Here is an 18690-nt window from a genome sequence, read left to right as displayed (position 1 = left end):
AAAGATTAGGCTGCATGCATAGGTACTGAAGCATCACCATATAATAAAATACCAGAAAAGAAATTTGAACGAGTCGATGACTACTAAACCCACATAAGTAAACATTCATGTCCACAACATTTGTGACGCATGGATCAAATTCATGGGAACAGTACAATTGGGCTGCAATAAGCAAAACTTAGCTGTATAAGGAGTGCATGGTAATGTTAGTACAACATTTTCGACTGAAGGTGATAATATATATATCTCTGACGTGCTGTTATGTTACTCATTTGCGATGTCTATATAGCCTATTTGATCCCAACTAAGGAGAAGAGGGGAAACCTTCACTCGGAAGCCACTAGAGTTCACCTGTGTTCACTTGAAGCTCTTGGTTTCCCCTTGCTTATGGAATTCAGGTGTTGGGAGACGAAAATGACTACAATAACAACGATCAAGCAACCTACAAGGGTGCTGAAAAAGAGCGCTCCAGGCTGCCTGGTCTGTACATATCCATAAACCCCACCAGAAGTTACCAGAATAATGTCAGTGAGGCCGTCATTGGAGAAGTCTTCTAACACCAAGGCGTGTGTCGGCAGTCCAGGTAGCTCGATGGATGCTAACATGCTGCCTCCATGAGATATCACCACCGCCTCATGCTCACCAGCTGCAACTATCACCTCCTTGTTACCGTGAGCATGCAAAGGGAAAGATTTCAGTGTGGGCACAATGACGTCTTCCATCATGCGAAACGGGGATGGGACATTTGACCAAGTAGCACCAGTTGAGATTTGCCATCTCCAAACAGCATCATGGCCATGCAATCCCGGGGAGTATGAGGTGACCTTAAATTTATCAAATGGAAGTATTACTTCGAAGCAAGGTGTCTAATATATGTAATCTCTAAGGAGAAAAAAAATGAACAACCAAATTAGCAATAAGCAAGTGCCAAATATATTTAAGCTCATGCATACTGACCATGTCCCGAAATATCTTTTCAGTTCAACCTTTTAAAAAATGCAATTTAAACACACTATGACATACCTCCCCGCGGTTTGTCAAAAATACAACATCCCCATGGCTTCCCTTCCGATGCTTATGGCCGTCATCTCTGCTTACCAGGATAGGAGTTGCCACCTCTAAACTACCTACATCATAGTTCCTTCCAAAACTTCTTGCAAAGTCTCCATGTTGAAATAAATTGAAAGGAGAATGATGACAGATAGAAACGTTGAAAAGCTGCTCTCGTACAGGTACCCCAGAGGTAGCAACAGCCCAACAAGGTTTTAACACCTCCATAGAACCACTAACAACAGTTTGTTCGGCACCGTTAGCCCCAACAACCTATAAACAAACAGAAATCACCCGACTTTGGATCCACAATTATTATTATAATAAGTTTCTAAATTTAAATGAATAGATACATATGCCAAATTCAGCAAAAGATTTCTGATTAAGTTAATGGAAGAAAGACACATCAACCAAAAAATGAATAGAACATATGTTATGGTATACCATCCATTTCGCCTGCAAGTACTGGCCCGAGTAACAATATACCAATACTGTAGTACAGCAACCAAACACCTGCACTATATTTTTATTTTTTAATTTGGTTGTAACCATTACTACAATACCATAGTGGCCAATCAATGCCAAAGTCTAATAGAGCTTAGGTGTCAATATCAGACCAGTATCCTGAATTATCCTATAAAAATATGCTCTATTTAAGATGACATTAATAAGTGCATCATGTTTGACAAAGAGTTATTTATCATCTGATGAGTTTGAGCTCATTGAAACCTGAATGTCAAGATAGAATTACACATTCAATTAGTAAAATAGAACAAAGATACAATTACACGGAGTCCACTTGATTTCTGATCACATAATATATTTCAACCTCTGGATATGGACTGCAATCAGTTTTCTACAAAATCTGGAGGAACAGTGCATCATACAATCCACGGCCTATAGCTGAAATAAAATGTAAAAGACCTCGATCTGAATTTTTTTTCTCAAGTGATGTTGCTCATCTCGTTTTGCTTTACCATAACTCTCTTAAAAAGTTTAATTTGTTTGCCTATAAGCAATTTAATCAAATAATTGGTATGTGCACCTGATATTTACGCTTCCATGTAATGTTGCACTTGTATCCATTAAAGCAATTTTCAGCACTATTCATTCAATTTTATCAGTACCCAAGAATAATAAATCAAAATTAAACACGCATCCAACCCTATTCTAGATTTAATCAACCAAGTGTGCTAATGATCGGCAGCATCAAACAATAATGTAGACATAAAAGAAGATTGTGAATAGATAATTTAGATTCAGGACAGATACAAAGGAAGATTCAGATAGAATCTGAGTATAGTTATCAGTAAGTAACAGAGAGTCCTGAATAAGGACCTTTTTAACAATAAAGAGTAGGGTTATCACTGAAGAGCCAGAGAACAGAGAAGAAACTGGTAGCAGTACAATAGATCAAAAAACCAGAAAGGAATTGACATGTTTCTAGCCTTCTTTTTTTCACTTATAAAAAACTCTTTCTACAGATCATTTCAATGATAACTAGAGATGATACTTTCTGGTTATCCACGCCACAAATCAAAATGAAAAATTAAAATCAACAAATAACAAAAGAAAAAAGTCAATATAAAAACAAATAAATAATTTTGCACCTGAACATGATCTAGGACACCGTCCCCATTAATATCAGCATGAAGACCTCCTTCAGGCAAATGTAGCTGAAAACAAAAGAACAAATAAAACTCATTGGTGTCTAGTGAAAAAAGTTATGGAAGTCCTGAGACAGATAAGGGTCATTTTGTTGTCAGTTAACTAAAGGTCTAGAAGACAGAAGCAATTAAAATCACATTACCGAGTAGGATTTGTTGACACAGCTCTACAATTCACATGAATTACCTAGAGCAAATAAGTAACCACAACAACGGTAAAGTAATTGACATATGACTCTTTACACCATTGACAATCCGTGTAAAGCGTAATCAAATTTTGAATGCAACTCCTAGTATCAAAGTGAAAAATGTCATGCTGCAAGAAGCTCAGGCTATGAATAGCAAAATCATAAATATCCACATTATCTTTCAATGCAATCAAATTACTCTTCCATGATTTTCAGAACAAAAGGTTTATATTAGGATAAAAACACTACTTAAGTTACATAGCTCTATTTGAATTCACTCTTAAACCAAATATGTAATAATCAGCTTTAGAGAAAAAATGTTTCATATTTCAAAATGATCATATGTAAGGAAATAAAAAGTGACTTAAAATGGAGAAAATTTCACGACAAATTGTACAAGTATAGGAGATATTAAATAATTAGAAAGATTTCCATTTTATAATGATTTCACTACACGAGATTATCAATCAAGGATTAGAGAAAGATTTGGTGTCAGTGAGTCACATGGAACATAGTTACTAAAAAATTAATTCGCTAATGAAGGGACATGACCACCCACAAACAAATTCTACAAGCTAAATCTCATCAGCTAACCTGACATTTGGCATCAAATAGGACTATAGTTTGAGAAAGGAGGATTTGCCAAAACATTAAGATTTCTAGAAGGCTATAGTAATCGTATGTTTCTAAAACTTATATAACCACATTTGATGATTCGAACTGAGCTCAGCAACAGAATCAGAGTTTTCAGTTATTTCTATAGGCTTAAAGGTGATCAAATGTTAAAAAAAATTCTGAATGCACAATAATTCTTCAAATTTTATAAATTATGAGTTGAAGCAGTGGTTCATTTTATAGGTTGAGACATTACTAAAGCTCAGATAAACCTAATGAACCAAAATATGGTTAATCCTTTAACCCACGTATGATTGGGCTGAAAATCAGTTTGACAATCATTATATCTACATTGGAGAGTTAGAAGTGAAGCGTCTAGTTTTAGCATACTTGTAAAGCCAACAAAAATAGACAATTTTCTAAGCACAATTCAGTATAGTAAATATTTGATGTCTTTAACCAGATTTAATTATCAAGGATCACTATATCATACAGCACCTACCTGAACTATTCTGATAGGCTATAAATTGTGAGATAGAGATAGTGATGTTTGAAGAAACCACTATGTGCTAGACCCAGCCATTGAAACACAGGCCAAACCAACATAGAAATGGCTTAAACCAAACTAAGACTTGAGTTTCCTGTTCCATATCTAGCCTTCATCCTTGACAATTTCAAAGACTAGAATTCATTATTGACAATTCTTGCTGTTGATCACCACTCCTATTTTCACCTAACTGCCATCTTTAAAGAGAAGGGGAGGTCAAATATGAAAAAGCAACCAGCTGAGTCGATGAGAATAGATTTATCAAGAAATTAGATTTGATTGATGTGTTCAGGTTAAACACAGAAGTCCTGGATTTAAGTGGTTCGTGTCCCAGTCAACAGTCAGATAGATAAATACCAGCCAAATCATATGGAACTGTGAAAAATTAAAAACCTTGATGTATCTCAATTCAAGTATACTATATATTAAACTTATAAACATAATTTCTCTCTCCCAATTACTAACATTGAGCTAAGTGGGTGAGGCTTGAAACATTTGCATGCTGAGTCAAGGACAAATAACTCATTTTATTGAAAATAATATAAATAATAATATTACGGACAACACAAGAGGCAGATACGACATTCGGTGTAATTAATCAACAAACAAAAAAAAATAGTTTTCCAACTTACTGCAACATCAATCTTGATCAGCTAAAACATTCTTGATCTTACCAAAGGCTGATTAACTGCATGCCAGCTGCTTCTATCCACCAATTTGATAGTGACTTCAACGTCATAGCATTTACTAGTGATTTCTCTAACAAGTCACTACCAATCACTGCTAACTAGGACATGGATGTGCTACAATTCGATGATACATCATATTTGTTATATCGTTGGAGTAAACACCCAAAACAATAATATAGGGGATAAGAAATATAAAATATTTTTCTTATTACAATCTGATGTATAATGTCTTTATCAAAATCACAACAGATAATCAAGAATAAACCTCAAAAGCAAAGACTAAACTTGAAAGAGAATTGACATCAAAGGTACCTACAGTATAAGAAAAACAAAGTTTAATAGACACAATAATCAGGTATACCTGGCAAATTGTCCGCCCTGATGCCAAATGCACAGCTTCTATTCCTTCCTTCTGATGCGCAACAACTACATTTGGGACCCACCAAACTTGAGTGTGATTTGTTATGGTAGGAATATAGAGCGACCTCTGTAGACGTTAAAAAAGTTTAAAAAACATTATATTCAACATGAAAAAAAAAACATAAAATAGCAGTGCCATAATATTATCCACTAAGTTGCATATAAGAATATTTATGACAATACTATTGATTCTATTTTAAAATGATTTTAAATATAAACAATAAAGCAGGAAGGAGATTAAAAGACATACAAAAGAGCCATGTAATTTTATTTAACTATGAACTGAACAAAATACTTGCAGCAAAGTACTACAATCTTCCTTTCTTTATCAGATCAACTAAAAACCCTGGATAGAGAGAATATCACTATTTGCAGCAAACACATGTCTAAAAAAAGATTTGCCATTTAAAACTTAAGATACTCATATTATTTGATGGGAAAATAGTATGAAAAATTAATATAAACTTTAACTAAGTACCAGCAGCCAAATATCCATAAGCTCTACCTTCTTGGTTTTCGCTGAACCAGCATAATCTGCAGCTTTTCCAATCACCCTCGCAATTTTATTTGATGAATCTTTCCCAGGTGGATTGTGATCGATAGGCTTATGGAAAGGACTCGTAGTACCCTTCCCAGGTGTTTTCTTAAGCGACTTTCTTTTATGCCTCCGGAAGTTTGATAGTTGCAAAGATGTATCTTCCCTCCTATCCTGACGAGAAAGATTATTGCACCATGAGCTTTAGCAATTCTTCACTTAATAGATAGTAGAAAACAAAGTTTATGATTACCCAATGATGAGGCATCACTCCAAGAATTGATTCTCTGAATTCTCTACATTCAAACTGCAAATGAATGTAAAGCAATTATTTCAGTTGGAAGTTGAAAATAATCCCGACTTGTCCTCATCATTAAAAGATAAAAAGTAGCAAAACTTCTCCACATATATTTTGACAACAAAATTGCTAGTTAGATCAAAACATGTGCAATCTTCTAAATAATAGATATGATGATAAGTATTGTTCTAATCACCAAAGAAGCATATTATATTCTCAATACAAACTCCATATTTATGCTTAGGATATTGTCCTGCAGCACAAAAATAGTGACAAACATATTAAATAACAGTAATTGTTAACTATGTCTTCATAAGTAGCAAAGTACATGCAACAAACCAACTACTAAAATTGATATTTAGTGGAATAGTTCTCCTCTGACAATTTTTTTATTGTTTACAACACCAATGAATTCATTCTTTCATAATAGAGAAACAACTAAATGTCAAGTATTTTGTGGTTGTTGCAGAAGCATACCTCTCCAGGGTGACGAGCATTCAGAGCATGAACATCAAGCTTGTAGTTATGTTGTGGAATCAACTGTGACGCATCAGAGGATTGTACCTGGATATTCTACAATGTCCATTTTATAAAATAAGTATATTCAGAAAAAAGAATAGATATTTATCTACCTTGAATGAAATTCCACAAGATCATCCTCTGCAAACTTTTGAGAGGAATCATCAAAGGCATTAAGTAGAATGATGAAACAAAACATAAACAAAAGGAACACTGTCTAAAGACTAGGGTCTAAATCACAGAATCATGTTATTTTAACATATAAAGTTATAAACTATTGACCTGATGCTCTGCATATATATATATATATATGAGCATACATGTCTGCAGTTTTAAGTCACTATAATATAGAACTCCCCATGAGATGGACCGTATGAGGAAAAAAACATACGTCATTCTTTCTGCTCCATCTTAGTGTGCCAGTCCGACCAGCAAAAGCATAAAAGGCAAAATGGCGTAGATCCACATTGCCACTTCCAGAGTTCTGCATTTTAAGAACAACTAACATTAATAAAGTATCAACAATAAATTTGTTTCATCACATGTGTTGTGCATTGATGAAGGTATCCCTTTACATGCAGTATGCAAAATCCAGGAATTAAAATTGAACACATCCTCTGGATCCACTCATTTGTAATTTATAGCTGAAGTAGTTAAGCTAGTAGAGGAGTGACAAAAGCATGCCAATCATCAATAATCACTCAACACAAATCTATCTATGACTTAATTGCGTATTTATTTAGTCCCCACTTTGACTTCAGTAACTATATCTTTGATAATTGCAACCCAGTTTATCAGGGTTAGTGGAGTCTGCTTGCAGTCAATTAGCTAACTATAAAGAAACTAGAAGTTAGAAAAGACATAATTGATACAAGATCAAATCCTATCATAAGTATACAGTTAAAGGTACTTTTTCAATAAAGATGAGGATCTTAAAGCTTTGTAGGAAAAGGAATCCAGAGCACACTCCAGTGTGTGATCATCATAACAGTGAGAAAATCAGCATTCTTTATGTTTATAGTAGTCATAATCCATGAAAATTTCTGAATCTTTTGAGGTAGCAAGATAAACAAAAGTCTAGCATTAAAGAAGAGAAAGGTTAGGCAGGTAGAAGACAGTCAATTGGAAAAAGGTCTAAGTAGGAAGAATCATGCAAGAGAAACAAAAGGTTTCTGATGTTATCAAGTCAGTCTCAAGATCAAAACTCACCACATTATTTGCATTTTCAAATATATGGTTCAGAAAACTAAATCCATTGTAATACAGAGGATGATTGACAAGTATATTTCAGTTTTCCATATCAACTGCACTTATAGCATGTTAAAATTCTAGGTGAATATGATGAATATTATTTTCATATAGCAAGTCAATTCACATAGGAACAGCTTAGCCATGTTAGCTTAGAGGCTTCTAGTGAGGTAAAGAAACACCAAACAAGTCTTAGTTTAAAAGAAAACAATGGTCTTCGAATCATACAAGAAACTTGCCCATAATTAAATCCACTGGCAGAGAATTCTCATTAATTAGTTCATAACACATGTCATGTTCAAGTGTACAAAGACAATATCATAGTTTAATAGGACATCTCTTTTAGTGAACTTACTAACAGAGAGTTGAACAGCATATGCAAGAGACCAACTGTAAAGTAGGATACCTCTTTTTCATTAGTGTTTCTCCGATGCAGCTCACCACCTTCATCTGCTATCATGGTTTCCTCGAATAGATCCATAGAGCTCTATAATAATAATTATTTGGTGAAACTCATTGAAGCACTAAGAGGATAAAAAGGAGAAAGACTCAAATATGAGCCATAATCTAATCAATAGCATAAATAGTGCAATCAACGTCCCTGTACAGATCCCTATACAATTATAACGATGACACAGAAGCCATATCAAATCAACAAAAATTCTATAAGCACACAAAATATCAAAACAAGTAAAACATTCAACATACACGACTCAGATGGAAAAAGGGGTATAATAAACACAAATTCTTACAGCATCAGATACATCAAAAACAAACCAAGGGAAAATATCCCAGGTGAAAAATGAAATAAACTGTCTAATGCAACTATCAGCTAGCTTTGGTTGACAGGACGCTTCTTGTGATTATGTTAAGTCGTACAGAAGTTTCCACCATTACCAATACATGCTACTTGAAAGCGACCATCACATTCCCCACCAGTTGAAATTAAAAGAAAAAGGCCATGTATGCACTCAGGATCTAGAGTGCAATACTTATAATGTTAAAGATTTTGGTTTATCACACAGCTGAGAGGACAGAGTACGCTGCCTAGCTTGGAATGGAATAAGGGGTAGCATTAGTCGTCTGTTGTTTTGGGTTTGGAATCACTGATAGTCTCTTGCTATATAAATGTATCATTCATCTGATTGGTCCAGTAACAATGGCAGTAGAAGACCTAGAAGCCATAACTGAATATTTTCTATTTTGTGTTTAGTTGTTTAGAGCAGGGATCGTGGACTGATACAAAATGGGTGGCACATACCAATCAGAGCACTGACTGGTAGCGCCGCTGCATAAAAGAAGTGGGAAACCCTAATTCCCACTTCTCACACGAGCGTCGCCTCCGATGCTGCGATCGACGCTTCTCATGCAGGCAGCTACCGGACCGGGGTGTGATCGTGACCTCACTGCACAACGCCACATCTCAGGTAAGGCTTTCTCCTCTTCCTACTTCCTACTTCCTCATCCTACGTCGCTTCCTCATCTTCCCTCTTTCTTCCTCCTTCAACTTCCCTTCCTCTTCTCCCCTTTTTTTCATCCTCTCCAAAACATCAATACTTATTGGTGCATCTTCTGTCGGTACAGACGAGTACGTACCAGCCTGATGAATCTCCGAGTTAGGTCCAGTACCCGGTTTGGCAAACCCTGGTTTAGAGTTATTCCAAAAAGATCCTAGAAAATTAATGAGTACAATTTAAATTGTGTTTCATTAGTCTATATTTGCAAAATTGTTTGGTACTGATGAGATTAGATTATCAAAAGGCATTGTTATTTAAGATGATGAACCTAGTTTGTTGTTCCAAAAGCGATAGTGGCATCCAGGTAGCAAGCTTTGAAGAATAATAGTTGTCAAAACTTCTCATCATTATACTAGTTCAAGTTTAAGACAAATCATCTAAGCAAGACGACCAAAAGAGTTCTAACAGCTCATGAATATGTTCTAGACTTGATTTTCAAGTACAAAAGCCTAAACCTGTCATCAACATTCATAACACAATCAGGCATGCGAGATAAAACAAAGTGATATACTTGATGATGCATTTCCATCCTCCCTCCCACTATAATCAATCCTGCATCACCATGCTTCAATGTGTAATTGCTTATTGATATTGCTATCTCCCTGTGGTGAGCACCATGAGGAAAATCATCCTGCACAAACCATAAGTCTAGTGCATTCAAAGCTTTATCTTTACACATTAACATTATAGAGATCAACAGTCAAAATTAGGATATTTGAAATGGCCATACATTAAACAGAATATACTATTACCTGTAAATTGGTTTCCCATAGCTTTTTAAGGTTGTGATCAAAACACATTACCAACCAACCTGATGTGACAACAACCACAACCTGCTTCCTCATTTCTCCATGTTTATATGACCGATCAACCACACCTGCAGCAAGAGCAACAGGACGCCTTCCAGATGATATGCGGATCTTATCAGGCAGCAATGAAACCTCAGCCAAAACTCGCGCTTCAGCAAATCCTTCGTCAACACGTCTCCTATGAGGCTCCAAGACCTAAGAATAAAATAAGAGTTCTAACGTAAAATTTTAAATGTCTGCTTTGATGTTAATAAGCTGGTTGATAACCTGGGAGGCATCATAAAAACCACATGCAGCCAGAGACAGTTCTGCAGTCTTAAATCTATGTTCATATGACACAAACTATGGAAGAGACGAATACTTCGATCCACAAATTCTATCATGAAAATCGACCAAAGAATTGAACAAAAGGTTCGAGAAGTTAAAAAGATGACATCTTTACATCAAAACATGTAAAAGTAATGAACTACTGGTGTTCCTTAACCAGATGGAAAAATGGAACCATTCAGAACATTGACATTGATGACAAATTTGACAAATTACTTTCCTGTAAAATACAAAACCTGTCTGCACTTCCCAAGAAGATAACCACAATTTATCCTCATTAATATTTCCTAGACCAAATATCTGCATGTGCACAAAAAAGGACTGATGGATACAATCTTGAAGCTTCCTCTATGCTTCCAAATGTGAAGCTTTTATAGACTAATTTTTAGTAATAAAAGAGAAATGGATCAGGAAATTCAGAATTATTTAGATATAGCGAGTGGTATCAAATTACCAACTTCAAATTTATTTCAGGTGTGAGTTATACCACAAAGTTGGTCATGTATATCAAATACATATTAGATTCTATTAAGCATGAACCTGACCAGCAATAAACAGGGTATAAACACCACCAATTACCAACTTCAAAGTTATTTCAGGTGTGACCTATACCATAAAGTTGGTCGTGTATATCAAATACATATTAGATTCTATTGAGCATGAACCTGAACAGCAATAAACAGGGTATAAACACCACCAACGGGACATAATTGAGACCGGTTGAATAAATCCTTTTAGTATATTCTTCTAGGTAGCAGAAAAAATCCAGCTTCAAATAAATGCAACATTTAAAGGGTCCATAGAATGTACAAAATAGTACATAATGCCTTAAATGGATAATGTATGTACAAAAAACCTTAAGCGCAATGTATAAAAAGCCTTAGTGCAGTATCACCAGGGACATAAGTATAGGATTCTCTAAAAAGTTACTTATCCTGGTAAAGCAATGTCCCTCGTTATATATTACAACTATCTAATTACTAGGAATCATATTATGATTCTATCAACTGGCATTACTTCTCCTTATAATAAATTACGATGACCCGATTATACAGTCATAACAGAGACAATGCATTCAAATGGATCCAAATCTATGAGTAATTTGGGATTTTTTTTCCTAAATAACTTAATCAAACCTAGACAAAGATATATTGCAAGTACTACCACCATAAAGTGGCAGACTCGTCCCACCAAAGCGAATTAACTAAGTACGGATGAAATCAAAATAAAGAAACATCGGAACTTGATATTGGTAGATTTATGGGAAAACAAACAATGTCTCATTAAACCCCTTGAATAAAGATATTTGTGTATTACCGCAAAATTTAATAGGTTATCGATGTAAGGATCAAACATCGGCACCGACCAAGAAAGTTCAGAACCTTTTTTTCCAACAAGAATAAGATCTCTATCCCAGCAAAGCGATAAAAGAACACACAAGCGATAATCTCACCTGAATCTTAGCGTCATGGGTGGCGACGAGGATTTCGCTCTTTCCGTCGCCGTTCAGATCGACCACGACGGGCGGAGGGAGACGTTCGGCTTCAAATTTAATAGGATACTCGTCGGAGAGATGGTACCACGCCTCTTTGAAGGAGAAATCGCCTTCATGCTGGAGAAAATACCCGACTCAGTGCCAGAACAGATCACGAATCAAAATCAAGAAAAAGAGGGATCAGCGCCCGTACCTGGAGGGAGAAGAAGATGGCGAAGGCGGCGAGGAGGAGGATGCCGAGATCCCGCTTCCTCATCTCGTTCTGCTCTCACGGCGGGCGATCGCCGGGTTCCACCGCTTGTTGACGACTGAGAGGACGAAGAGATCGGCCAGAATCAAGGAGAAGTTCCGGAAAATTCACGTGGGGGTTGCGTTGTAGCGCCGCCCTAAAGAGGGAGGAGACCTCTCGATCGTTCGGAAACGTTTTTGTTTTGTGTTTTATGTTCTGTGTTTCTCGGTTTTGTAAAACAAAATGATTAAAACATAACACAAAAGCATATGTTCTTTTACATATTTATCCTTTCGGAGAGTGAAAATATCACATTTACCCATGTAAATCTTGATAAAGCACATATATACTTCCATCCACTGACAAGTTCGGATGGACTATGACAAGTTATGGTGTTTGTCATGCTCCGTGTTTTTGCTCTGCGTTTCTTAGTTTTATGAAGCAAAGACATTAAAAAGGAAGACAAAAGTGTATGTATTTTACATATCTATCCACTGAAAGAATATATCAAATTTACCTTATAAATCTTAGTATGGCATATATATCGTATGGGATTTACATATCTATCGATACTATGTGCATAAATAGCACGAAAATAATGAACAAAATAATATTTTCAGTAATGGTGACAAACGATGACACCGTGGGTGATTATTGTAGCAGTGGTCGACGACAACGATGCGATGATCGATCTTGCTGACGTCGATTCAAATATTAATGAGGAGAAAGATGAGATAAAGTAGTGAGGTATCTGCATTAAGGAGGAAGAGGATGGATGTGAGGCATCTACGTCGATGTCACACTACTCTACCCATTTTTTCTTCTCCGATGTCGCTCTGCATCTACGTCAATGTCGAAAGAGAAAGAAGAGGTAGGTGAGGCATCTACTACATCAACATAGCATTGCTTTACCTCACATGCTTCTTCTTCCTCCTCCAATGCCAATGCAAATGCAAAATAATGCTGGAGGAGGAAGAGGAGGCGAAGTAGTACGACGCCAACATAGATGCTTTTATTCTTCCTCCTTCAGCGCCGACACAAATACAGAGACACAGATGCCTTACCACTCTACCTCCTCGTCATCGATGTTCAAATAAATATTGGCAAAGTTGACCACCACCACAAATAACCATCCATGGTACCATCATCTGCTATAATCATTGAAATTATCTTTTTACTCATCATTTTCGTGTCATTCATGCATGTGCTATTACGTATTGTATCTTTCGTTGATAAAATCGATGACATTAGGATAAATATGATTAAATATTTTATTTTTATAATTATAGGGATCTTAATATAATTTTTTTTAAATTTAAGAATCGAGATACTAAGAGGATTTAAAGAGGTTGAGATAATATGTAATTAGCCCATCTTAGTATGGCACATGTATTATTAAGACTTCTAGGATACATCATTTCATCGACATCGATGAACTCAGATTAACCACGACTAATTATAGTAAATATTAGTCAGTTTGAATAAAAAGATATATAACGACATAGATTTCCCCCGTGTTCTTTGTCATAGAGTATTAGTATCATTTAAATTTTCAAATAGAATCAAATAATGTCATATATGAACAAGGTTTTAAATATTGTAATATACATACACTAAACACAAATTTGGAGGGACAGATATGAAACAAACTTATATATATATATATATATATATATATATATATATATATATATATATATATATATATATATATATATATATATATATATTTATATGTATATATAATTGTACTAAAATACTAGGATCATAATTTTAGATCCGTTTTTACCGATGGGGTCCCAATTTTTTGGCGATTTTATTAATAATAAGCAATCCTTCCAAAACATTTCTCTCTCTCTCTCTTCCTTTTTTTGTTTTTGTTTTTTTGTGATATAAGTTGACGATTAGAGTCGTTTAAGCTGAAAGGAGAACGAGTGACAGTGTTAACTACCCACCCTCTTAAGCTGAGTTATCTACATTTAATAATTAAAATTGCTTTAAAATAACTTCGTATCGCACCAACTATGTTTTAAAGCTTCAACTTCAAACTTTTTTGATGATAAGACAGTAAGGACGTGAGATCTGATGTTGCTATCGCAATCAAAAGTAAAAGTGTAACTCAAGAGTCGAAGTTTACCGTACTTCTCCAACCTTGTAATCCTTCAATTAAATACAACCCAAAGGTGAAGTCAATTTGTCACCATCGCACGCCCTAAGACAAACAATCAAAATTTTCGCTATCAAGCATCAAAAACCAAAGAGTAGAAAAAGAGTTTAAGCCTCAACATAGAATATTTAAACCTAAATCTGCGACGAACTTTAGTAGTAAATCCAGTCGAGTATGATATCAGGTGGCATTAGCAGAATCGAAATGAGAATATACATCAAAAAAGTATATTACTGAAATTTTAAATTGATGCAAAAAAACTATTATTAAAACAGCCCTTAAAGTGACTCAGCCAATCAATAAATGCTCGGCGTTGACGAGTGACCAGTAGCAGCAATACTTGAACCTAGATTTTATTAATAAGCACCATTAGCATATGGGACATTGCAGGAAAATATTGAAGGAAATACAACTATCCAATTTTTGTAATACTTTATTGATAAGCACCATTAGCACACAAAGACATTACACGAAAATATTGAAGAAAACACAACTGTCCAGTTTTCACAGCAATACCTATCACAAGGAACCTAAATTTTATTGAGAAGCGCCATTAGCATATGAAGACATTGTAGAAAAAATATCAAAGGAAATACAACTATCCAGTTTTCAGCTGACATCATTTGGAACAGTTATTGGAAAAGTAGAACTAAGTGTCAAAAATCTTCTTATTGATCCTGGTGAAATGTGCTCCAGGAACCCAACAGGTATAATCAGCCATGGAGGCAGAAGTACACCAAAACAGTAGAAATTGATGACAACTAAATTCAATCATGCAGTTAAAGAATCACCACACACCACATTCTGTTCCTCAGTGGTGGCCTTTTGCCTCTTCCTTCTTGTGATACTTTGCCTTGACCTGGAGAGGATGTGCAAGAAACATTAAGTTAGCCACCACCATGGAGCTTATAATAATCAAAGTTGTTTAACTTGTATCTTCAATAACAATTTTTGAACACTGGATCAAATAGTGCATCAGAAAAAAATGACATGTTATAAACCAGGATTAAGCGAGAGGTTGAATCACGATCACAAAATAAATAAAATTCCAAGTGAAAAACGGTAACGTGGAGGAAAAAGGAAACGACACCACAAGTTGAAATTCAAATTCCACATCCACATATGACCCTGCAATAGAGCTCCACAAATTTTCATATCACAAGTAACAGGCTTCACATAAATCAGACATAATTCTGTAATTATTTGAAAGAATACTGTGAGGAAACACAAACAAAGTGCACAAAGGCTTTTGTCAATGCATGGTATGAGGAGGACCGATGTATCTTCTAGCAAGTAAAGAGGTTGTTTCTGTTACTTGAACCATCATCACCCATATCATAAAGATGTGCTCTTACCTTGAACCAAGCTTGCCCTCAATGAACCTTACAGAAACAATAAAGAAAATTATTGCTTCACAGAATCCTAGGCCACCAAAATCAAACTTTGCAATAAAACTGTGCACCATAGCAATCAATGATGCACAAACTACCGAAATGGTCCCCTTGGTTGACCAGCCAACCAAGAAGAACATTACTGAGCATAAAGCCTTCAGCACTTTGAAGGAAGATGCCTATTGATGCAGCTTTGAGTTTTTGAGAGTGAAGATTTATTTGGTGGACCTAAGGAAACAAGTAATTAGGCTTAGTACAACTTTGTCCACTTGGTTAAGCAAAGTGGTGGCAATTTTTTGGCTGCCAGCAAACAAGAGCCCTAAGAAAATGAAAGGAATGGCATTACAGCAGAGAAATTCCAACAAGAGCCCTAAGAAATTGGTAAGAACAACATTACAGAAGAGATACTTGGCACATCATTGAGTGTTCAACTATTATAGCCTTGAAACTAATTTGAATAGGACCAATCAATTTTCAGTGATCCGGATTCCCTTGGCAGTTCACTAGCTTGACCTTTGCTCCAAGTGGGCTTTTGTTAGGGTTTTAATCTTACCAGCCTATAGTGGATTAAATTAGCATTATAGTCAGTCCCAAGTTAACGCAATGATAACAACTTCCAATCTATTTATCTATTTTTCATGAAAATTGACCTTCCCACAAACTGCCACAAAGATTTCTCTTCAAAGAACAGTAACACAGGGATAGCATAGCATGACCGTTGATAAAAGAGAAAAAGATGGCATTTGTAACAATCTTATTCGGCAAACATTTATTTTATCATTCATTTGAATCGTGAAAAACAAAAACCGATCACTATGCTTATCTGCAAAGATAAAGTGCCCATATGTTCAAAGATAAAAGTGTCTACAAACTATGACGCATCAATATGTGACTTCAGGTTCAACTATCAGTCTCGTCAATCTTTCAGGTTTGCTGAGGAAAACCAGCTTAATTTCTGAATCAGCCACAATGGTTATAGCATTTCAAAATACTAGCTTGGTGTTAATCTCATCTACCATTTGTGTGCAAGTACATACAATCATACCTCAACAAGTCACAGATACTAACTGGAATACTCAAAGAACAACCATAAATTACATCATAGCTTAACAACATACAATACAACTGAGGCAGTTAATGTCCAAGGAAGCACAGAAAAGTCGTCGGTCAGACGACAGAGAGCAAGAATTTAGTACCTGGAGATACGATAGCTTGACGCTTCCATAGACGACACCGAACGCGAACGCCGAAGCACGAGCAACCTATTTAAGACGACCGCCGTCATTGGAAGTCATAGATTGATCGAAAATGAAAGAGAAATAGAGAGAGAGGGAGGGAGGGAGCAAAAAGGTACGTACGAACGCGAGGGTGCTGACGCCGGAGTAAGGGCCGGGTATCGCCATGGAAGGAGCGGAGGGAAAATGGGGAAACGGGAAGAGGGTTGACGATGAAAACCCTAACAGCAGTAACGCGTTGGAAGCCGCCGTCCGTGTCGAACCATTGACTTCAATAAAAGAACGCTTGGGTGTTTCTTTACCTGCTTTTACAAATCAGCCACTTCACAATTTAAAATGTCATATTTGCCCCGTCAGAATTTACCATAGCAAATATTTTATGGTATATGTATTTGTGAATTTCCGAAGAAAACTCATGTGTCTGATATCACTCATATCTATAAAATAACCAATTTAATCATATTTTTATTGAGCTTATCATTGCCTTCACCCAGCATCATCTTTGCTTTGCTCTCATGCGATGAAAGAAGGGGCACTATAATGATGGCCCTCGTATATACAGGAGGGTTCAACAAAGTTCACATAAACAGTGATGATCCTCGCGCGACGAAAGAAGAGGACGCTGCAACTTTAACCCTCACGCGAGGAAAAGATAGTGTGATGATGACGGCTCTTATTATGCTCACTTGTGGTCTTCATGCATAAAGGAGGGTCCACGAGAGGTCGTCATTGTTGATCGTTGCATAGGGCAAAAGTAGTAATAAGTTCAATAAGAACTGAGGACAAAAAAGTTATATTAAAAAATATTATAAAAAATAAAATATTATGACGAAAACTTCTCAAAGATAAAGGTATTTTATAAAAAAAATCATCCCTATATTTTAAATATTTAAAGGTAATTTATCGAAAATATCCTTTTATTATAAAATTTTTTAATTAAAAATTACCGTATGGCACTCATTATTACGTATATACATTAGATCATTTTAGTTTGAGTTTTTTTGTTGTTAAATCAAATCGATTCGGTTCGAGTTAATGAATCGGTTTTGATCCACTAACTCAGCTTTCTTCCTCCTCCACCTTTTGATTACTTCCTTCTCATCTGCTTTCTTTCATCTTGTCCTCCCCGTCCACTTTATTAGCTTTTGTTGCCAATCATCAAATACTAAGTTGTTGCAGATGGAGTATTTGGTAGAGAGGAGAATCAAGGATTCGATCAAGACGCATTACGAGTTCATTAGCAATCCGATCTACTTGTTGATCGAGAAAACCACAAAGAAGGAAATCAATGATGGTGAAGATGAAGAATCAAAAAAGATAGGCGAAGGGGATATCAAAGATATTGATGAAGAGAATCAGAAGTCGAAGAAGAGGGTGAAGGAAGTCACCGACGAATGACAACTTATCACCGTTTTTCTGCCTACTCTCGACAACAGAACAAGGCTCCCCCTATTATTGACGACGGAACACGGCAAGCAAGAAGCCACGAAGCGATCGTTAGAAAGAGCTTCTCCGACTCTCCACACGTATTGCATCTGCGGCCCAAGCATGGCTCGGAGTTGCAGCACAGCCCAACGCTCCCCTTCAGTGCATGTGCCGAGCATTTGAGAGCTTCTATTTCCAGCTCTGTGTTAGTATAAATTTAGGCTTGGGTGTTAATCCAGTAATCTCATTTTGACCTATTTTATAAGTCTGACTCTAATTGATCCCCAAAGTGAATCTTAACCGAACCAATTTGATTGAC

General features: G+C 35.9%; 1 protein-coding gene across 1 annotated transcript; it reads right to left on the bottom strand.

Moving 5' to 3' along the window:
• Window positions 1–157: 157 nt before the first annotated feature.
• Window positions 158–12310, bottom strand: LOC135631745 (uncharacterized). The gene is made up of 13 exons (XM_065139578.1): window positions 12118–12310; window positions 11883–12041; window positions 10046–10297; window positions 9805–9924; window positions 8183–8263; window positions 6920–7012; window positions 6487–6582; window positions 5965–6018; window positions 5682–5885; window positions 5118–5243; window positions 2661–2726; window positions 1024–1323; window positions 158–824 (listed from the first exon to the last, which is right to left on the bottom strand). The coding sequence occupies exons 1-13, from the start codon at window positions 12178–12180 to the stop codon at window positions 348–350; spliced, it is 2091 nt and encodes a 696-aa protein (XP_064995650.1). The 5' UTR covers window positions 12181–12310; the 3' UTR covers window positions 158–347.
• Window positions 12311–18690: the final 6380 nt, after the last annotated feature.

The sequence above is a fragment of the Musa acuminata genome, chromosome BXJ3-2, assembly GCF_036884655.1.
Source record: "Musa acuminata AAA Group cultivar baxijiao chromosome BXJ3-2, Cavendish_Baxijiao_AAA, whole genome shotgun sequence".
NCBI classification, from domain to species: domain Eukaryota; kingdom Viridiplantae; phylum Streptophyta; class Magnoliopsida; order Zingiberales; family Musaceae; genus Musa; species Musa acuminata.
The sequence above is the reverse complement of the archived record's forward strand: the minus strand, read 5'-3'. Positions and strand labels throughout refer to the sequence as shown.

Bases quoted from the DNA above. Each gene is read 5' to 3' on its own strand.
- LOC135631745 (XM_065139578.1), bottom strand. From the start codon at position 12,180: ATGAGGAAGCGGGATCTCGGCATCCTCCTCCTCGCCGCCTTCGCCATC. The intron at 5,886-5,964 runs GTAATCATAAAC...CTTTCTCGTCAG, and splicing joins GAGTGATGCCTCATCATTGG to GATAGGAGGGAAGATACATC. The intron at 5,244-5,681 runs GTAGAGCTTATG...TAACGTCTACAG, and splicing joins GTTCAGCGAAAACCAAGAAG to AGGTCGCTCTATATTCCTAC.